Below are 23,278 nucleotides of genomic sequence, written 5' to 3' on the forward strand. Positions count from 1 at the left end.
GGTCATCTTCGTATGATGGGAAACTACGCTACGCTACCACTGGATATGCCACTCTTGGGCTGTAAGCCTGTATGGACAATATGTCTTTGCTTGGGCTTTTAACCTACAATGTATGGGCTGGTAGAGCTAGTTAAAACCACCTGTGACTGAATGGTAGGGACACATGGTCAGAAAAAAGGCTGTCAAACTTCTAATAGTGTGAACACGTACCTGCTGCAATGCTCCAGGAGCGGGATCCCAAAAATGATTAATAGAAAAAAGAGAGGGGTCGCTCACTGGTCTATTCGGGTGCTCTGAAGAAAAGAGTAATCTCAATTGCAAAAAGAACTTCGGCACTCCATACATGAAAATATAAGAAATATTGTATCTAGACTAATGTCACTTTGAAAAATGAAGTTTTTTTGCGCATAATTTGGCCAATTTATGTGTGCCCATCAACCACGACAAGGTCACCTTCGTATGATGGGAAACTACGCTACGCTACCACTGGATATGCCACTCTTGGGCTGTAAGCCTGTATGGACAATATGTCTTTGCTTGGGCTTTTACTATTCACACTATTAGAAGTTTGACAGCCTTTTTTCTGACCATGTGTCCCTACCATTCAGTCACAGGTGGTTTTAACTAGCTCTACCAGCCCATACAGTGTAGGTTAAAAGCCCAAGCAAAGACATATTGTCCATACAGGCTTACAGCCCAAGAGTGGCATATCCAGTGGTAGCGTAGCGTAGTTTCCCATCATACGAAGGTGACCTTGTCGTGGTTGATGGGCACACATAAATTGGCCAAATTATGCGCAAAAAACCTTCATTTTTCAAAGTGACATTAGTCTAGATACAATATTTCTTATATTTTCATGTATGGAGTGCCGAAGTTCTTTTTGCAATTGAGATTACTCTTTTCTTCAGAGCACCCGAATAGACCAGTGAGCGACCCCTCTCTTTTTTCTATTAATCATTTTTGGGATCCCGCTCCTGGAGCATTGCAGCAGGTACGTTTTCACACTATTAGAAGTTTGACAGCCTTTTTTCTGACCATGTGTCCCTACCATTCAGTCACAGGTGGTTTTAACTAGCTCTACCAGCCCATACATTGTAGGTTAAAAGCCCAAGCAAAGACATATTGTCCATACAGGCTTACAGCCCAAGAGTGGCATATCCAGTGGTAGCGTAGCGTAGTTTCCCATCATACGAAGGTGACCTTGTCGTGGTTGATGGGCACACATAAATTGGCCAAATTATGCGCAAAAAACCTTCATTTTTCAAAGTGACATTAGTCTAGATACAATATTTCTTATATTTTCATGTATGGAGTGCCGAAGTTCTTTTTGCAATTGAGATTACTCTTTTCTTCAGAGCACCCGAATAGACCAGTGAGCGACCCCTCTCTTTTTTCTATCAACATAACTGACCATTTTTGTACTTGTCTAAATAACACGATGGGTTCAAGTAGTAAACAAGATAAATGTAAATATTTTTAATTAATTAGATCATGGACTTCTCCTACAGATGGTGAGGCCAAAGCACCATCTTGGGCCCTCTGATAAGGCCAGGTCATTATCACGTCTGAACAAATCAGTCCAAGATCGGACCGCAATGCATGGACTGACCACGGGTCTCCCCACTATGACAGCTTCATAGATTTCTATGAAGCAGTCACACTTGAGTCAGGAGCCCAGTGACCAGTCTGTGCACTGCGGTCCGATCTCGGATCAATTTTCAGGGACGTCTGAATGCACCCTCAGTCTCATGAGGCCAAGTAGAAAAAGTATGAGAAGTCCAATTTCACATTGCTCAGTCCACCCTCTAAATATCACTGACAGCAGATTTGTGGGGTCAAAAGTATTGACAGTTAATATTTTTTTTTTAAAGAAAGGAACAGAAAATGCTGTTGAGTACTGTTTGGATAGGGCATGAATGTAAAAATAGTGGACAACCTCTTTAAAGGGTACCTGTCACCAGGTTTGACTGATATGAGATACGGCCACTGTGGCGCCCCTGAGGGTTCAACCGCCACAGGGATGCTGCACTTCTCTAATGGAGTGTGGTGTTCCTCCTCTGAGGTAAGAACAGTGTGATAGTCGTGACCCAACCTTTGCATCCAACACCACATTTCTCCACCAGAGGGGGCTAGTATGCACTAGGTGCTGCTCCCCTGGTTACAGGGAGACTGGGGAACCAAGAGTTAGGGGAACCAGATAGTGGGTGAGGGTGGAGGACCTACAAGTTAGTTACACTTTAAATTTCATATTTAATAAAAAGCCATCTTGGTCCTGGGGAGTTGGTTCTTCTGTGCTGTCAAATACTGTGTGTTACTGTGACCTCCCTCCCGGAGCTCAGATCCTGTGTGGGCCTGCATCGGTAAGGGACACAGCCCTCGTACCCTGGCCTTGGGTCGAGGGGCAGGTTGTAGACCAGGAATGTCTCAAGCCGGCCAAGGACCAGGACCAAGAAGGCCCAGAGCTTAAGAGTGTGGCTCCATAGCAAATGGATCCCAGGCAGGATGCAGACGGAGCGATGTACGCCACCTGTCCTCGCCATGCTGATATATTCAGAGGGAGTCCGGCTGCAAGAGGGGAACCGGCCCCCGACCTTGCTACTCTATGTCCTGGACGGGAAAGCCCGGTAGGCCCAGAGTATCCCACCGGGTATAGGACGGAGCGGAGCTGCCACCCGTGCCCTTGTTCTGAGAGGAGCTCAGAGGGAGTCCTGGCCTATTTGCACACACACAGACAGGAAAGGATTCGGTCTGTAGTTCAGGAACACTCTGGTGTAAGGTCCCGACTGAATGCTGGACTTACTCGGAGGTTGTCGGACCCCCGTCCCTGGTGACCACAGGACTCCGCGGGGAGTCGCCTTCCTTCTGCCGTCTCTAAAGTGAGTAAAGCCTTGGAAGTTCACCCCTATGGCCTCCGGACTGTTTATTCTGCGCCACACCGCGAGACGCGGCATCTGTTCTTCCTCTACTACTACCCCCTCCATCCTGTTCCTCTGCCCTGAGGCCCTGCTCCGCCTGTGGGGAGTAGTAATAACTCTGGCCGCCATAACACCATGCCTCAGCGGACTGCAGCGGCGCTGGTGGCCTTCACCAGGTGCCGCAGGTGGCGTAGTCATAAATCAGCCACTCAACCCGGACAAGCCCACACCATCCTTTTTAATGTGACAGCCCTGAGCACGGGTCGGGTCCGGGCCACGGCTGCACCCCATCTCTCCATCACAGGACCCGACTCCGAGTCCCCCATCACCCAGGGTAAAATAAAGGGCTTTTTCGAGTAAGAGGCGTCACACCACCACCTTTCAGCCCTCATATATAGCATTCTATAATGCTGTATATATGCCCCTAACTTGACCTGCAAGACAAGAAAAAGAGCTTTTATAATACTTACCTGGGGGTGGCAGTCTGGTCCGAGGGGCATCGTTCTTCTTGGTCCAGTACCTCCTTTCTTCTTGTGATGCCGTCCTCCTCCTTGCGTCGTATGGATGATGCATCCTTACGTCATCCACCGTCTCTCTGGCGCATGCGTACTTCTCTGCCCTGACGAGGGCAGAGTAAAATATTGCAGTGCGCAGGTGCCAGGGCTCTTTGACCTTTCCAGGCGCCTGCGCACTGCAGCACTTTGCTCTGCCCTCGTCAGGAGCGCGATGCAAGGAACATTGTGTGGATAAAGTATGGAACGTGTCATCCACAAGAAGCAAGAAGAAGGACGGCATCACAAGAAGAAGGGAGGCACTGGACCGAGACAAGCGAAGCCCATCAGACTGGCCCGCTTCCAGGTGAGTATAATAAAATCTCTTTTTCTTCTCTTGCAGGTTGGATCGGGGGCTTATATACAGCATTAACGAATGAGGGCTGAAAGGTGGTTGTCTTACCTCACATGGGACAAACCTGGTGACAGGTTCCCTTTAAGTTGGTTTGATGCTACTTGTATCTACGTTGTATGAACAGTAAAACTCACCTATGGCATTGATATCATGGAAGTAAATGTAGGGTTTAATGTCGAGAGTTCTGTCGGTTACCACTGCCACGAGATAATTACATTCTTTGTAATTCTTCTCTAATTTGAATAGGCATCCAACTGGAATTCCACTCTGATAGGTGTAAGTTTCACACGGCTCTCCTTTATCCAATAAGTCAAGAAGCCTGAAATCCACAGCATAAGATTAATAAACTGGATTATCATTAAAAAACTTTATAAAATTACACATAATCATCATATGGAATTTCTAATTTCCCAGTAGCCACTAAAAATATTTAAAGGGAACTGGTCACGTGAAAAAATGTTATTCACCTGCAGATATGGGGTTAATCTGCAGGTAAATAGAGTTCTGAGCCTGCCCATTGCCAGCACTGAGAGCCCCACTGCTGGTTCTCAGTCATGGGGGCATCGCTCATTGTGTATAGGAAGCGGCAGCTGTGACTGTGCCCCAAGGACTGACTGACAGCTGGACCTAATGCTGAGCTGCTGTCAGTCAGTGCCGGGGTATGAGGGGAGGGCACGGTTACAGCCGCCGCTCTCTATACACAAAGAGGTAACTGAACCCGCACCGATGCTACCCCGTGACTGAAACCCGAACATTACTGGGAGGAATAAAGTTAATTTCTTCCCGGCACCGGGGGTCTAAGTGCAAGCACTGAGCAGGTTCAGAATGCTATTAACCTGCAGATTAACCCCATATCTGAAGGTTAATAGCGTTTTTTCACGTGACAGGTTTCCTTTAATCGGTGACTTTACTAGAATACAATCTGAATCAGCCTGATATCTTGAAATAGAAACCTAAAGATTGGTGTATGTTGCAAATAAGCCCCCAAACTGTGAGCAACTACCAAGTTGACTTGCACTACCTCTTTAGCTATGATAGAACTCCCTTTGTAGTCACACCATGGGTCATGTGGTGTGTGATATACAGTTGTGACCAAAACTATTGAGATTGACACAATTTTTGGCTTACATACATTTGCTGCTTCTGTATTTTTAGATCTTTTAGTCGTATATTTCTGTGGTTACTAAAGTACAATTATCAGCATTTCATTCGTTTTAAAACTTTTATTCACAAATACATCAAGATTACAACGGTAGACCCCTATTTGTCAAGACCTCTGAGTTAATTACAATTTCTTTAGTTTTGTTTGGCCAACTGTTTTTTAAGGATGGACCACAGTTTTTTAATGTGATTGAGATCTGGGGAGTTTCCTGGTCAAAGACCCAAAATTTCAATGTTTTGTTCACTGAACCACTTTGTTAAAACTTTTGTTGTGTGACATGGTGGAGAAAGCATTGCTCATCGCTACATTGCTCCTGAAACGTTGGGAGAAGTTGCTCTTGGAGGATCTTTAGATATTATTCTTTATTGATACTATTCTTTATTCTGTAGATGAAGGCTTCTGTCTATTCATGTAATTCCAGACAGACTTGATGATGTTGTAAAGTCCTCCCCATAACCTGGAAGAGGTCATTTACATAAAGTGACAAAAGCAGATTTCTCAACAACAAGGCATCTGATATGAGACATACAGGTAGAACTTTTTTCAGCTGTCTGTAACCTGTATGCCCATATTAATAGGTTACAGATTCACTATAATTTGCTCCCTAAACATATAATACTCATGAGTCATGCATTGGCAGGAATTCTCAGTATTCATGGAACTACTTAGTTCCTGATAAATTGTAAGCAGGGCCCTCACACCTTCTTTAAAATGTTAATATATGTATTACTCTGAAACCTCTGGCTTTGTCTGTACATGTCCCTCTGATGTTCTGCCCAATACGCTAAGGCAAGTGCTGCTCATGCTCTTGTCTTTTCACAGTCAACAAGCGCCAATGGTTGTTGGTGTCTCCATGCCAGACTAAGGTTCAGTCTCTTCACAAGCGCAAAGCGGTTGCATTACCCTCTACCAGCTGCCGATTGTTTGCGTTCTATGGTGCCTGAAGGACCGTTCGGTTGTCTGAACCCTGCACCCTCGACAGTTTCCAGTTGTTTTTTTCTACATCTAGATCAGGGGTCTCAAAATCAGTAAGTGGGCCGCACATAGAAAATTCTAAGTAGATGGGTCATACTCCTTGCAGGACGAGATAACATTTTCAGTCATATCATTAATTTTCTCTATATGACCTTTTGTGTGTCAGTATAATGAAAAAGTTAATTTTTTTGCATGTATATTTATTTTTATGGTGTTCATTGTATGGGCTATGGTACCGTTTTATAGCTTAGGTGGTTCCTGATGAGGTGATGCCAAATGTGTACTTTTGTGGTTTACTTTTGTTTTTATATTAAAATAGCGTTTTTAATGGCTAAATATTTTTCAGTTATTTTTCATACTTTCTTTGAAGGTTTATTATTATAATTTTTTTTCCCCTTAGCCTCTATATGGAACTCTAAAAAGAAGTTATCCAGAACTTTTACTATTTTTGTGTGTGGGACTAAGAACTAACAGGCAGTCAGTTGTTAGCTACCAGCCTGTTCTGCAAGGGGAGAATCTCTGCTGGCGATTCCCCTGCTTCATTTCACCTCTCGTCAATCACCGGCAGGAGTGGTATGGGACCACTCCGAGATGGCAGAAATCGTCACCAGTCAGAATAGGCAGGTAGTTAACAAATACCTGCCTGTTAGTTCTTAGTCCCATATGCAAAAATAATAAAATCCTGGATAACCCCTTTAACTTTTACTTGCCTCATCTCTGCTCTAGTGTCGGTGTGAATACAGATTATGGCTTTTGCTGCAGGGTGTCAACTATGATATACAGTTGAGTCCCGCTGATGATGGCGTGGGCCTCCCGTTGCACCATATATGTACGGCAGATGTAGGGAAGGAATTCAAAAAAAAAATCATCCTCTCCATATTCACCTACCACCAGCGCTCTGGCAGTGCAGGAGAGAGTGAGACACCTCCGCTTTGACACACTGCATTCTGACAAACTGTGCTCTGGCATAATATCAATAAGAGGTGCTGGCGTGCTCCACATTCGGCCTGCTCTTTAAAGGTCCCGAAGATGCTCCGCGGGCCGCAGATGAAAGCCTTGGGGGCCTCATGTGGCCCTCTGACAGGGTGTTTCAGACCCCTGATCTAGATTAAAACTTGCTTTATTTCTATCAGTCATCTGCTTATTTTTCACTAAATGGGTTATACAGGATTAGAAAAATAGCACCTTAGCGGTGAGCAGGAACAGTGTGTGATATTGCAGGTAAGCACCACTGACGTCAATGGAATAAAAAAAAACACACTGGAAGAACTTTCTGGAAGAAAATAACCATGTTTTTCCACGTCAGTACATTCTCTTATACCCAATTTTGTGCTATTTTGAGTTGATAAGTGTGCTTACCGGTCACTACTTCAGTTACTAGGGTGGTGCAGGCGGTCCAAGGTGTCTTCCCAGTGGCTGCATTTGGCCACCCCCCGGACTGGGAGTCGGTCGTACTCTGGGCCAGCTGTTAAGCTGACAGCTGACTCAGAGAAGGTGCAGCGCGCCGGCTCCCAGTGATCAATTGTACTCGCATTTTTCAGAAGAAAGATTTAGTAAAACGAGGAGGGTGGGGGGGGAGGGATTTAGTGAAATGGGAAGGGGGGGTGAGGTGGGGAAGATTTGAGGACACCGTATAGGGAGCGGGAGAGATTTTAGGACATAGTATTAGGAGCAAGGGGAGAGATGGGGGGGCATGTATGAGGAAACAGTATGGGGGGATGGGTGCAGATACAGTATAGTCAATGGGTGATGGATGCAGATATAGTATGGTGAATGGGGGGGATGAGTGCAGATACAGAATGAGGAGCGAGGAGGAATGTATGAAAAAACAGTATGAGGAAGGATGAGTGCAGATACAGTATGGAGAGTGTGGGAATTGGTGCAGATACAGAATTGGGAGGATGGGTCGTACACAATATGGGGAGTGAGGTAGGGGATGGGTGCAGACACAGTATGGTGAATAGGTGATGACAGTGTCTGAGGAGAGAGGGGGAGAATGTATGTGGACACAATATGGGGAGTGAGGGTGAAGGGATGAGTGCAGACACTGTATGGGGAGGGAAGGGGGAATGTATGCAGACAAAGTATGGAGAGTGAGGGTTAAATATATGAGGAGACAGTATGGTTAGAAGGGGGGATGTGAGAGAAGACATTATGAGGAGGGAGGCGGAAATGTACAAGGAGACTATTGAGCGGAATAGTGTGAGGAGACTATATAGGGGCGGAGAAAAATGTGAGTTGGCACAGAATAGAGACTGAGTAGTGTTGGGTGGGGTAGCATGGGGGGACAGTGTAAGGGCACAGCCAGGAGAGAACAGTATGCCAAGGAGGGGGAAGGTGATCAGGGGGCACAGTATAGACATGGGGCCCTAAAGGGGGACACAGTGTGAGAGGACAGTGTGAAGAGGGGGCCCAGTAAGGAAAGGAGAGGGCAATGTGGAGGGCATGTACCATAAGAGAGGTAGTATGTGAATCATATTTTGTGCAGGGAATATAGTGAGGGGCAAATATTTATTCAGGGGCAGATATTTATAGGACACCTCTGACAACTTCACCATTGAGATAAACCAATTAATATTGTAATTGGAGGAATCACAGACCTGAAGAGTGAAGCTTCCCTAAGTGGGTACTTGTATAATTCCAGACATGAGAAATCCACTTAGCCCAATATTATAACTCCATGGAAAGACCTGCATTCATAGCGAGTAAAATGATACTGCGATCTTACTTACGGCGTTGGTTCCTTGTTTCCTACTGGAGGGCATGAATTAATATCTTCAGTGAGCCTAAGTGAAAATGAAAATAGTTATACAAGCTCTTAAAAAAGGATAGAAAGTATTCTTCTCACTTTCCTTGTTCCGGTTCACACAATTATCACTTAATTCATTTGTGAAATCGTTGCTGGTATGTCTATGGAGAAGGCTCAGGAGCAGAATTCGATGTATACAGGTTGGGTGACCACTGTACTATACAGCCGACACGCCTCTAACCGCAGTGATTCTGAGTGGATACCGCGTCAGGACACCGCGCGCACTGTGAACCCTGCATGAAGAATTCTAGAAACGAACCTCTCCAGTGAGGCATTACGTCCCACATCCGTTTTTCCACTTACCCTAGCCGGGTAGAGCGTACTGATGAAGGTCCATGGGACCGAAACGTCTACAGTTTAACACTCCTTTTGGCTACTAAGTTTATGAAATACATCTCAGAGTGCAGAGTTTCTACATAGACCAGTGATTATGAGACAGTTTATTCGTGGTATATTGTACTTTATGATAGTGGTAAATTTAGGTCAATATTTTTAGCATTTGTGAAAATATTGGAACTTTGGCGAAAATGTTGAAAATTTTGCAATTTTCAAACTTTTAGTTTTTATGCCTTTAACGGGAATGTGTCACCCCCCTGGGCAATATAAGACCTCTACGATGGGCATACAGGTGATCGAAAAGTAAATCTATACTTACCTGTATGGCCCATAGCAGAGGTCTGATTGCACAGAAATCTGGTTTTATATAGTCTGTTTTCCAGAAGCTTGGCATCCAGGGGACGCCAAGCAAACCCCTCCTATCTGCTTACTATTCCCATAAATCGCCGCCTCTGTGCTAAATTACCATATTCCCCTCTCCCCTTCACATCACAGGGCCCTGTGACGTGTCCTACTCTGCCTCCCCACCCGCGCATGCGCAAAGCGCACTTTGGAGCACGCTTTGTTTCCCTCCACCCCATTTGGCTGTATATTGCTAGTGGAGTGGAAGTCTCAGTGACTCACCGTCGCTTGCGCAATACAAGGTTGCAGGGCAGTACGCAGACAGACGGGGCCGGAGGGAAACAAAGCGCGCTCCATGGGAGCGGCGCTCTGCACATGCGCGGGAGGGGAGGCAGAGCAGGGCACAGCACAGGGCCTGTCACAAAGCCCTGTGACGTGCAGGGGAGGGGGGGAATATGGTAATTTAGCACAGAGGCGGCGGTTTAGGGGAATAGTAAGCAGATAGGAGGGGTTTTCTTGGCGTCCCCCAGACGCCAAGCCTCTGGAAAACAGACTTTATAAAACCAGATTTCTCTGCAATCAGACCTCTACTATGGGCCATACATGTAAGTATAGATTTACTTTTCTATCACCTGTATGTCCATAGTAGAGGTCTGATATCACCCGGGGGGGTGACAGATTCCCTATAAACCAGATCGTTAATAAATAACATTTACAACATGTTTACATTATATCGGTATCATTTTTGAAAAAAAAAATTTTTTGTTAGGAAGTTAAAAGGGTTAAAAGTTTATCAGCAATTTCTCATTTTTTTCAAACAGAATTTACAAAACCAATTTTTTTTTTTTAGGGAATGCATCACATTTGAAGTGACATTAAGGGTTCTATGTGACAGAAAATACCCAAAAGTGACACCATTTAAAAAACTGTACCCCTCCAAGTGCTCAAAACCACATTCAAGAAGTTTATTAATCCTGCAGGTGCTTCACAGGAATTAAAGCAATGTGAAAGGAAAAAATGAAAACGTAACTTTTTCCCACAAAAATATTACTTTAGTCCCGAATTTTTTACTTTTTCACAAGAGTAACAGAAGAAAATGGACCATACAATTTATTGTTTAATTTCTCCTGAGCAAACAGATACCCCATATGTTGGCGAAATCACCGTTTCTGCGCACGTCACAGCTTGGAAGGGAAGGAACGCCATTTGACTTTTGGAACGCAAAATTGGCTGGAATAGATAGTGGACGCAATGTCGTGTTTGCAGTGCCCTTGAAGTGCCTAAACAAAGGAAACTCTACCCCTCAAGGAATGTATCTAGATGTGTGGTGAGCACCTCCAATCCGCAGGTGCTTCACAGAATTTTGTAACATCGAGCTGTGCTCTACTAATAAGTTTGACTCCCTGCGGCTGCAAGTTTTGCGGAGGTAGACAGCCACAACATATGCGAGGATTGCCTAACAAACAGGCAATCCCGGCATGTTTTGCGACTGTCTACAGCAGCAAAACATGCAGCTGCAGGGAGTCAAACATATTAGCAGAACACGCCGAAGATACTAGGATAACACCAGAGCATGCTCGGATAGCAAGTTATCGGAGCACGTTGGCTCAACACTACAGACTAAGAAACGCTTTTTATATATTAATAAAGGAACAGTTTTGCATAGCCAGATTTTTAGAGCTATAATTTTTCCATATTTCTGTTGACAGAGTCATGTGAGGGCTCGTTTTTTTCAGGATGAGTTGACATTTTTATTGGTACAATTCTCGGGCACATGACATTTTATGATCACTTTCTATTCTGACTTTTGGGAGGCAGAATGAATAAAAAAACAGAAACTCAGGAATTGTTTTTTGGGGTTTATATTTATGACGTTCACCATGTGGTAAAAAGTGATACGACAGCTTTATTGTTTGGGTGAGTACGATTACAGTGATACCATATTTATATCCTTTTTCTATATCTTGGCGCTTTTACGCAATAAAAAATATTTTATAGAAAAAAAGAATTGTTTTTGCATCGCTAGATTCTGAGAGCTATAGGTTATTTATTTCTCTGCTGATGGAGCTGTATGGTGGCTTGATTTTTGCGAATAAGAAGACATTTTCAGCAATACAATTTTTATTTACATTTGACTTTTTGATAGCGCTTTATTCCACTTTTTTGGACAGTATGATGAAAAAGCATCGTTTTTTTTGTCACATTTCGTATTAATTTTTTCACTGAAGGGGTTAACTAATGTGACAGTTTTATAGATCGGGTCGTTCCGGAAGCGGCAATACCAAATGTGTACTTTTTTTGTTTATTTGTTTATTTTTGTCTTTACATAAACATATGTATTTATTAGTATAATACAGCTCTGGCAAAAATTAAGACACCACTGCAAAATTTTCAGTTTCTCTGATTTTTCTCTTTATAGGTATATTTTTGAGTAAAATGTACATTGTTGTTTTAGTCTATAAACTACTGACAACATGTCTCCGAAATTCAAAGCTAAAAATGTTGTATTTATTTGCAGCAAATGATAAAGAGTTAAAATACTAAAAAAGAAACAGTGCTTTCAGACCCCAAATTACTCATGTTTTAACTCAGGAACAGTTCAGAAATCAATATTTGGTGGACTAACCATGATTTTTAATCACAGCTTTCATGCGTCTTGGCATGCTTTCCAATAGAAAACTGTTCAGTGGTCTCTTAATTTTTGCCAGAGCTGTATATATATTTTTTCAATTTAGCGATTTTTTTTTTTTTACTTTTGTCCCTCTATGGGACAACAACTTTTATTTCTTTGATCACTGGTCGTATTCATTGCAATACACATGTATTGTAATACATGAGACCTGTCAGCTTTATATTGGCAAATCGCCTGGTAGACCCTGCTGCTGTCTGGGTCTAACAGGCCCCCATAGCTTGCAGACCCAAAGGTCATTATTACAAAGGCTTTTTTTCTGCCCACTCTTCCATAAAGAACACTTTTATGGAGTGTACGGCTTATTGCAGTCGTATGGACAGATACTGCAGTCTCTGCTTGGTAACTCTACAGTGCCTTCAGGGTTACCTTTTGGTCTCTGTGCTGCCTCTCTGATTAATGTCCTAATTGCCGGGGCTGAAAGTTTTGGTGGGTGGCCCGCTCTTGGCAGGTTTGTTGTGGTACAATATTCTTTCCATTTGAGATATTGCTTTATAAGCCAGCCCTGACTTGTATTTCTCAACAACTTTGTCCCGGTTATATTTGGAGATCTCCTTGGTCTTCATGGTGTTGTTTGGTTAGTGGTGCCTCTTGCTTAATGGTGTTGCAGCCTCTGTGGCCTTTCAGAAAAGGTAAAGTGTATATACTGACAGACCATGTGACACTTAGATTACACACAGGTGGACTTCCTTTCACTAAGCATGTGACTTATGAAGGGAATTGCTTGAACTCAAAATTTTTAGGGTCTTCATCACAAAAGGGGTGAATACATGTGCACATGCCAATTTTTAGTTATTTGATTCCATAAATTTAATTTATGCCTATATTTTTCTCATTTCATTAACTTGGACTATTTAGAGCTGATGCATCACACACAAATCAAATTACAAAAATACTTAAACACGGGTTGTAATGTAACAAAATAGGTAAAAAGCCAAGGGGGTGAAAACTTTTGTAAGCGTGTGTGTGTGTGCCACATTATTTTGTAAGCCACATAGAGTGGCTTATAATATATATTATATATATTTATATTATATCTCAATAAATTTTGGGGTCCATTTCCTCACCTCTCACTACTGTGAATGAAAAATTGGTCCTAAAAATGACACTTTTGTGAAAAAAAATTACATTTTATTTTTTCACACTCATTTGAACTAAATCTTTTAATAAAATGAGGACTCAAAAGACTCATTACATCTAAAAATAAATTCTTTAGGACATGCAGTTTACAAAATGGGGTCAGTTGTGGGGTTTCTGCTCTTTTGGCATGTCAAGAACTCTACAAATGCAACATGGTGCCCACAATCTATTTCAGACAAATTTATGTTCCAAAATTCAAATAGTGCTCCTTCCGTTCCAAGCCCGCTTGTTTGTCCAAACAAAACTTTTTGACTATACGTGGGGTACCACCAAGCTGCGAAGTAGGTAACAAACTGAGTGGTCCACTTTTTCATGTTACCTCTTGCAAAAAAGAAAAAATTGGCGCTAAAACAACATTGTCATGAAAAAATTGAAATATTTCTATATGACTACCTAATTTTATCAAATTCTGTGTAGTACCTGTGGGTTCAAAATCCTCATTATACACCTGGATAAAATCTTTGAGAGGTGTAGTTTCCAAATGTGACATGGTGCCCCCAATCTATTTGAGCCAAATTTGTGTTAAAAAATTCACATGGTGCTCCTTCCCTTCCGAGCCCTGTTTGTCCAAGGAGGTTTCTGACATGTGGGGTATCAGTGCGCTCAGAAGAAACTGAGTAACAAATAGAAGGGTCTATTTTCTCATGCCATCCCTTGTAAAAGTAAAAAAATTGGGGCTAAAGCAACATTTTAGAGGAAACATTACAATTTATTTTTATTTCACTTTGCATTAATTCCTGAAGGGTTAAAAAAAATTCCCGACAGTAGTTTTGAAGTATTTGAGGAGTGCAGTTTTTAAAATGGCCTCACTTTTGGGGAGTTTTCAATATATAGGCCCATCAAAGTGCATTTAAATCAGAATAGGTCACTAAAGAAAAAGGTTTTGTAAATTTTCTAGAAAAATGAGAAATTGCTGAAAACTTTTAACCCCTTCTAACATCCTAATAAAAATGACATTTGAAAAATAATGCAGATGTAAAGTAGACATAAGGGAAATGTTATTTATTAACTATTTGGTGTAATATAACTATCTAGTTTAAGAGTATAAAAAAAATAAAAGTTTAAAAATTGCTACATTTTTTCACATTTTTTGTCAAATTTTCAATATTTTCAGAAATAAACGCAAATCTTATTGACCTAAATTTACCACTAACATGAAGTACATGTCACGAAAAAACAATCTCAGAATCTCAGGGATTTGTTGAAGCGTTCCAGAGTTATTACCTCAAAGTGACACTGGTCAGATTTGGAAAATGAGGTTCGGTCATTAACATACAAAGTGTCTTGGTCCTCAAGGCGTTAAGCAACAATTATTTCTCAAAAGTTACCTACCAGTAACGTAAGCTGTAGTTAACATTGGGTGGGTAAACTTCTCCAAGTTGCCAAGTACAATTCATATAGTTCTTATAGTACCAAACACAATTCATATTTCTCACCATAGTTCTTGGGTTGCCTGTAAATCATTGCAAACTTCTTGTTATATACACAATAATGCATTAAACACAAAAGCGTTCTTAAAGCTATGTTGCAATAAAGAGTTATATGTAAAAAGTAAAACCATAAACAATAAAAAAAAAACTATACTCTTCAACACTGAAAATGCAACACCAATAAGGAAAAGTTGTGGAATTATAGAAATCACATGATGCACATGATGAATAGACATGTTAATGATATGTAAATAATGAAGGGAAAAAAAAATCTAATGAAAATTTTCAAAACATCTTGAATTATTCAGTGTTGAGCATGAGCAACACGTACAGAAGTCCCCACATTGGGATTCACTTGGGCAAATCATCAAGATCCGCTGCAGGTAGCTCCCTTTGCAATTGCTGCCCATCAGCGTCCCAGATGTGCTCGATGGAAGACAAGTCACAAGAAACTGCATGCCATTGTAGAACGTTTATGTAACACAGTTTGCTCAAAGAAGCATGAGCAACATGCGGCCTGGTGTTGTTATGTTGAAAAATGGCTCCTGCGACACTTTGGAGAAATGGCCATACCATTGGTTCCAAGTCAATGAAACACCAAGCTGTTAGTGTCTAGCTGAAGTACATTATGTGACCTCATACAATAATGCCAGGATTAAAACCGGTGTGATGTTCCCTCATGAAGGCCTCTTAATAGCGTTGTCCACGTGGTCTCCACACAAATCTCCGGCTACTAGCCCAAAACAAAAGTGAGACTCATCACTTAAGAGGATCCATTCGAGCCATTGAGAGTGGTGGCATGAGATCAGTGGAGCACCTGTAGAAGAATGTTTGACTCGCAGTCCAATGTCGAGCAAATGCCTTCTGATGGTCTGTGTAGACACTGTTTGAGGCCTTAGGCTTGGTATGTGACATCCAATTTAACTTGCGAACAGAATGGAATCGTGAAATGGTTCCACGCTGTGTTCGTTTTGCTGTCATTCCAGTTCGTCGGCGTTTTCCCAACCAATGGGACACACAACATTGAACAACTGGTGACATCTCAGCCTACCAGCATTGTGATCTGTCGGGATGATAAACCAAGCTCTCACAATTAAAGAATTCTGTCCCTCATCCCATAAGACTTGATTCGATTTTTGAGGTTGTATGTGACTGTATTTGCTTTCAATCAGGCTTTTATGAACTTGCCACATGCCACAGATAGGAGCTAAGTGCCTTAAAATTTCATCATTTGCAGATCTTAGGGGGAACCTGATTCTTCCCCAATTGCATAAGCTTAAGGGTTGTCCTTCTTGGTGTTGCAATTTCAATGTTGAAACGTGTATGTTGATGCACGACATATGCAGAGAGGATGCTCTTTTGGGAAAGTCGGATCCATAGAAGTCTAAGGATATATTTGATGTATAAGTAATAAACATTTCTTGATGTATATGCCAACGTAAACTGCAAATGTGATCTGCAAAGAGTTTTAAATTGGAATACAAAGAAAACATAAGACACTAAACTAAAAAGGTAAAAGAAGATTTCAGATCTTTAAAAAAACAACCCAAACAGGATAACAAAAAATAAAATTAAAGCATTTAGTATTTTCATTTAAATACTTCAGAGTTTGTACATCGCTGGCAATCGATAGTCATTTGTCTGGGTACAACAATAATGCGGTGGTGGCAGTTGTGGCAAGTTAACTGCACAAATCTAAACTTCAAGTATGTTACAGGTTTAACAATTTGGATCCTGCTGAGGAATATGTTATAGGGGCTGGAAAATCCCCTTAACACCCTTCCAACACTGGATGCATGGGTCTAGTGGCATAACTTAAATCTTGTAGGCCCCAATGCAAAAGCTCCAAAGGTATCACTAATTACGGCAAGTCTTTAAAAGTAATGGTCTGTTTATATGGGCCAAAGTGGCCTTTTAGTCCCCTGGGTACAGGGCAACCCCTGTACCCAATATAGTTAAGTCCCTTGTTGAATCCCCATATATGATGCCTGTGCGGAGATGAGCCTGCCTCATACCAAACAGATATTGGCAAAGTTACACTGCCAGCATCTGACCCCTAACAGCAGTGAGGGGAGCTAAGCTTCACCCACTGCTGTTAACCTATTAAATGTCGCAGTCTATTTCTGACAGCGCCATTTACAGCACACAGTCTAGGGAGTGCACCACTCCATGTGCCATTTGTCCACCCTCTTCTCCTCACCAAAGTTCATTGGGTACCAATGGAGTGTCAGGGCAGCTGGGGGCCTGTTGAAGACCACAATGCTGCAAAGGAGAGTGTGATTTTTACTATATGCTCACTGGAATACAGTGGTATTGCAGTACACAGTACACGCAATCAGCCGATCGCAGGTTCAAGTCCTTTAATGGGACTAAAAAAAAGTTTTAAAAAATGTTTTTTAAATATATATAAAAATATGAATCCCCCCCCACCTTTTACTCCATTATTCATTTTTCTATGAAAATAAACATATTTGGTATTGCATCCATAAAAATCTAAATATAAAATTACTTAAACCAATCAGTAAATTAATTACACTGTTGTAAAAAGAAAAAAAAAGTTGAAAAGCCAGAAGTGCAACTCTTCGGTCGCTGTAACTTCCCCAAAAAATGCAGTAACTAGCAATCAAAATGTTGTATCTTACACAAAATGGTATGAATAAAAATGTCAGCTCGCCACTCAAATACACAGTTATCTTAACACAAAAATTAATGCATTACAGGTCTTGAAAAAGGTGAGATACAAAACTTTATTCTTTATTTTTATTTACCAAGTAAAGAAAAACAAAAACAAAAAAAAAGCCCACAGGTTTGGTCTCACCGTAATTGTACTGACCCAGAGAATCATGTCAGGTCTTTTTTTTTTTTTTTTTTTTATCTGAATGGACGCCATAAGAACAAAACGAAAAAAAATTGCAAAGTTGTAGGGATTTTTTTTTTGTAATTTTACCACACTTGGAATTTTTTTTCCCATTGTTCAGTACATTGAATGGTAAAGTGAATGGTGTTATTTAAAACTACAACTCGTCCCTCAAAAAAAAACAAAAAACCCTCATATGGCTATGTGGATGGAAAAATAAAATTATGGTTCTTGGAAGAAAAGGAGGAAAAACTAAAGCTCAAAAAATGGAATATTATCCGGTTGGGAAGAGGTTAAGCCAGGGTTGTCCAACTCAAATACACAGAGGGCCAAACTTAAAAACTCAGACAAAGTTGTGGGCCAACCTTGATATTTATTAAAAAAAAAATTATAATATTCGATGGGGTAACGGAGTAGCATATCTCACAACTTTGCAGCCCTTACAGAGTAATTTTCCTTCTATTGAAGCCCCTAGATTGCCTTTTCGTTGCCCCCATAAAGTATGATGCCAACAAAAGTGCCCCCCAAACACAGTATGATACCCCCACACAGTGAATTCCTCCACAGTAGCCTCCACAAGTGTGGTATTGTGACGACACAGCATTTAATCTTAATTATGCCAGATGTAAATGCAGTAGGCCCAGAGATATAGTTTATTGTCTGAATGTTGACTATTGAATATACGTGTTTGCTTCTTGAGTGGATCAAGAGACATAGGCCATTGTTATTTGAGCCTAAACGTTAACTCTGGAGTTGATGTCTGTTGTAACTTATTTCTGCTATCTTTGCAAGACAGGGACGCAGGGTCATTGAACAATCGATGTTTGTTAATATGTTGATTAACCATTGTGTGGGTTTGTGTGGCTTGTTGGCCTGTAGAGCAGTAGAGGACAAACTATGCAGATTGATTAAACACTCAAACAATGAGAGTTAAACTCATCCCACCTCCCCCATGACTTGTGGATGATGACCTGAACCACAGATGTGGGTATAAAAAGGGATTTTCTATCCTTCTGCTGGGAGAGAGGGACTTTACAATACCACAGTCAGGAACATGCTACAGGACAGCTGCCAGGCTGGCTCCATCAAGAGGGACACAGATTTGACATTCTACAGGAAGCCAGCCTTAAGGACCACGGCCCTAGCTGTAAGAATACAGATCTGCTCCACTGACCATCACTGAAACCATGAAGATGTTTGGAATGGCCAGGTTGGTACTCTCCGGTCACTTGGGTCCATGAATACGCTCGGAGAAGCCAGGTTGGGGCCCTCTGGTCACCTGACCATGTACCTCAATGGACTGTCAGCTTCCTAAGCTTGTCGTTACCTCCTCTCTGTGGGAGCCTACAAAAAGTGGGGTGCCACTGGTGGGGGTAGTCGGACCTGGAAGCCAAACAGTCGCAGCTGCTCTAATGCCGGCGAGTCAGCGGAAGGGTGAGACACTGTAATTTTGCACCACCTTGGGTATTTTGTTGGGACTGTTCTATATGTTATTGTCTGTTTGATTGTTCAATAAAGTATTGCCACACTGTTTTTCCATCACCCCGAGTAGTATTCTGCCCACAGGAGACCCCCATGTCTCCACAGGAATGATGACTCCCTCAACCACTCTGGTAAAGTATGGTGACCCTAACAGAGTATGATGCCCTAACTGTGAGCCCCATACAGCCCTCCACACAGTATTATGGGCCCCACATAGTCCTCCATTCAAAATAATGGCCTCACATAGTCCTCCATACAGAATAATGGCCCCACATAGTCCTCCATATGGCGTTGCGGGCCAAATAGAATCACTCTGAGGGCCAAATTTGGCCCATGGGCCAGAGTTTGACATGTTTGGGTTAAGCTGTCTGTTCAGTCAAGAGTTTGGACAGTTACAGACTTTTGTGCCTGCTACAGCCAAGCAAATAACTATCCTCAGAGAGACACATAAAGCTAAAGAAATGAAAGGTGATCTGCCACATGAAGATGCTGTACTCCAATAAAATCAACCATATATGGGCAGATTCCTATGTAAATACTTTGTTACGGCCTAGCTCTTGATGTGAGAGGTCGGGTGGCAGTGCCTCTCCACCACCATTAGCTTCAATTATCCTGCACAGAGCCCGAACCAGCCAAATCCCTTATCAGGAACTGCTGTCTGAGGGTCCCGGGAGTCAGAGGCGAGCTTCTGCCAGACTCAGAGAGTCCAACATGGGCCGCAAAAGGCAGAAGGATGCCGGGGCCTGCAGCAGTGCCTCAGCCCAAGATGGCACCAAGACAGAGGAAGAGGCGGGAAGGAGGAACACAGCCAATGCACGGAGGCTGGAGGCTTCAGCACGGCTGCACAGGTATGCGAGGGGCATGAAGGCAGATGAAGAAGGAAGTGAAGGCAGTGAGAAGCATGGAGATGAGGAGGAAGATGGTGAGGAGATGCCTGTGCCTGTGCTACATAATGAACAGCAGGAGGAGGGGGATGGTGACACTGTGCTGGCAGCTGAAAGTTCAGATGAGGCAGAGCCGACTCTGCGAGATGTATTCCAGGCTGTCTTATACTGCAAGACTGCTTTAACTGCTCTGACAAAGCAGGTGAATGGTCTGAAAGCCGACATGGGAGGCATTGAGGCTTCTATGCAGAAAGTTACAGCCAAATTGACTGAGGTGGAGGGCAGAGTTGGTGTAACAGAAGATCATTTAACCTCAGTGCAAAAGACGCAGCAACAGCACACTCAGAGGATCACGGTAGTGGCTAACAAAAATGATGACCTGGAAAACCGGTCACGCAGGAACAATTTGCGTATTGTGGGCATCCCTGAAAGAGCTGAGGGTGCTGACCCCACGACCTTTGTTGAAACCTGGCTGCTGGGAAAGTTTGGGTCTAATATCCTGTCGAGGGTGTTTGCTGTGGAGCGTGCCCATCGAGTGCCCATGAGACCCCCAGTGCCTGGAGAGGGCCCTCGTATGATGTTAGCCAGAATCCTGAACTGCAGAGACCGGGACACTATCTTACGTAAGGCCAGAAAATTGACAGATCTTACCCTGGAGGGCAAACGCATTGAAATATACCCGGATTACTCGGCTGAGGTGCAAAAGCTGCGGCTACGGTATGGTGAAGTGAAGAAACAGCTCCGCTCTTTGAATGTGAAATACTCTACAATTTATCCTGCCAAATTAAGAGTGGAAGCCTTTGGAAAGGTCAATTTTTTCCCGTCACCGGTAGAGGCCGCCTCGTGGTTGGAGCGGAACCGGAGCAAATTGAGAGAAGCTGAGGACTCGGCACGGTGAATGCACGACCCTGCTATCCTGACCACTGGACAGGGTTGTGGCTCTGCATTGCTCTGCGAAACCGCAGAGGAGGGGGAGAAACCCCCGCTGGGATCTACGTTTTATAGTTTTATAGTTAATTTGTTTGATTAATGGTTCGGGACTATGCATACTATTGATTATGTGGTGGAGAGACTGCCAATGCTGGAGGAGGACACGGCGCATGTTGATATGCGGTATACTACGATGTTGCTCAGGTTCTTTGAGCTCCCACTCTCACGTTGGGAAGAGAGTGACAAGAGAAGGGTGGGGGAGGGGGTGGGGGGAGGGGGGGAGTTGGATGGGTTGGATTTGCGGGAAAATGGGGTTGCTTATGCTGTTTGACCTGGTATGCTTGGGAACAAAATGGAAAGATGTTACTTGATGATGGTGGATTGTTTTTTCTAATGCACAATGAGTAACCGTACGGTTCGGATTTTAAGTTGGAATGTACGTGGTATATCTGACAGGATTAAGAGGGCAGCAGTTCTGAATCACATCAGATCTTGTGATCCTATGATTGCGTGCTTACAGGAGACCCATCTCACTAGAGATACTAGGCACTGGCTATCGAGAGGGTGGATGTTAAAGACATATCATTCCACTTATTCCTCGTACTCCAGGGGGGTGTCAGTCCTAATACACAAAAACGCACATTATGAAGAGCTGGCAGTGCAAGTAGACAGTGAAGGGCAGTATGTATGGATTGCGTGCAGATTGTATGGACACAAAATGATTTTAGTGGCTTTATATATCCCTCCACCTTATTCTAAAAAGGAACTTCAAGCAGTAATGGACTTGACGGCCAGATGGGGGGAGGCTCCGATGTTGATTATGGGAGATGTTAACAACACCATGAATGATTACTGGGATAAAGTACGTCCGGCAGGTATGGAAGCTGGACGGGACGGAATGACTGCATTTGGCACCTACGTGGGGGAGCTGGGGCTGGTGGATCTGTGGAGAGTACGAAATGAGGGTAAGAGGACCTTCTCGTGTCATTCGGCTACACACGGAACACTGTCAAGGATAGACCTGGCTTTTGGGGATACTGCTATGGATGGGATGGTTGGGGAGGTGGAATACCTACAGAGGACTCTATCGGATCATAGTCCTATGGTTGTCACGCTTCTAGTGGGATCTGCTCAGGGTCAGAGGGGAGGTTGGCATCTTCACCCGACGTGGGTTAAAGTGGTGGATATGGGTGGCATAACCAAAGAACTAGAGCACTTCTTCCAAGTGAATGAAGGGAGTGCTGAGGCCACAGTGGTGTGGGAGGCTATGAAGGCATTTACGAGGGGACTCTTTATAAGTGAGATCTCACGGTGTAAGACCAAAACTAAATTGGCAGATCAACAAATAAAGGATGACTTGACAAGGGCAGAGGCAGACATGATTTTGGCGCCAACGAGTGTAGCTCACAATAGACTAAAATTGGCACAGGAGGCAGTTAATAAACTGCACATGATGCAAGCTGAGAGGAAAAGGGCATTTCAGCAAGCCCAATTCTTTGAGGAAGGAGAGAGAGTGGGTCACTTGTTGGCGGTGATATCTGCGGCACAGAGGGAGTCTTCCAGGGTGTACAGGTTGAGAGACCAAACGGGGACGACTCTGACAGACACAAAGGACATATTGGAGGTCTTCAAGGAATATTACATGGCACTGTACAATTCAAGAGTACGGGACACGGAGGGTGCCGTAGAGGAATTTTTGGAAGGCATCTCACTGTCTAAATTGTCTGAGGAAGATAGGATGAGGTTGGATGAACCTGTGAGTGTGGAGGAGGTGGAATGTGCAATTCTGTCTATGCCCAATAACAAATCACCGGGTGCTGATGGTCTACCTGGGGAGGTGTACAGGGAGCTGGTGGAACTGCTAGCTCCAAAATTGAAATCTGTGTTTGATGAGGCTTTGGTGAAGGGGGCGTTACCGAGATCAATGGAGGAAGCGGTGATAGTGGTTCTGCCAAAGGAGGGGAAAGACCCCATGGATGCGGAGTCGTATAGGCCCATATCGTTGTTGACAACGGATGTCAAAATACTCGCTAAGATCCTGACCACCCGGCTCACCGGGGTTGCGCATACTGTTATTCACGAGGACCAGTCGGGCTTTATGCCCAACCGCTCCACGGCTGTTAACTTGAGAAGATTATTTCTTAATATGCAGCTGCCTGCTGGTAATGGTGGCGGGAGAATAGTGATGTCATTGGACGCTAGAAAAGCATTTGATAGCGTGGAATGGAAATATTTATGGAAAATCATGGAAATAATGGGATTTGGCCCCGCATTCATGGCCTGGGTGAAGTTATTGTACTCATCCCCAAGGGCGGTAGTTAAGGTGAATGGTGAACGGTCCGGGATGTTTGACTTACATAGGGGCACAAGGCAGGGGTGCCCGCTGTCCCGGCTATTGTTTGCGGTGGCAGTGGAGCCCCT

The 23,278-nt window shown here is 43.3% G+C and overlaps 1 protein-coding gene across 2 annotated transcripts in view; it reads right to left on the reverse strand.

Moving 5' to 3' along the window:
• LOC141154843 (interleukin-13 receptor subunit alpha-1-like) overlaps positions 1-23,278 on the reverse strand; it is a 103,032-nt gene that overhangs the window by 20,297 nt on the left and 59,457 nt on the right. For both annotated transcript variants that reach the window (XM_073641335.1, XM_073641334.1), the window contains exons 4-6: positions 14,607-14,727; positions 8,691-8,744; positions 3,956-4,140 (exon numbers count right to left, since the gene is read on the reverse strand). In XM_073641335.1, the coding sequence (XP_073497436.1) occupies positions 3,956-4,140; positions 8,691-8,744; positions 14,607-14,727 (360 nt within the window). The remainder of the gene's footprint in view (positions 1-3,955; positions 4,141-8,690; positions 8,745-14,606; positions 14,728-23,278) is intronic.

The sequence above is a fragment of the Phyllobates terribilis genome, unplaced genomic scaffold (genome assembly GCF_046119375.1).
Source record: "Phyllobates terribilis strain yellow unplaced genomic scaffold, ASM4611937v1 Scaffold_7__3_contigs__length_470593459, whole genome shotgun sequence".
Classification (NCBI taxonomy): domain Eukaryota; kingdom Metazoa; phylum Chordata; class Amphibia; order Anura; family Dendrobatidae; genus Phyllobates; species Phyllobates terribilis.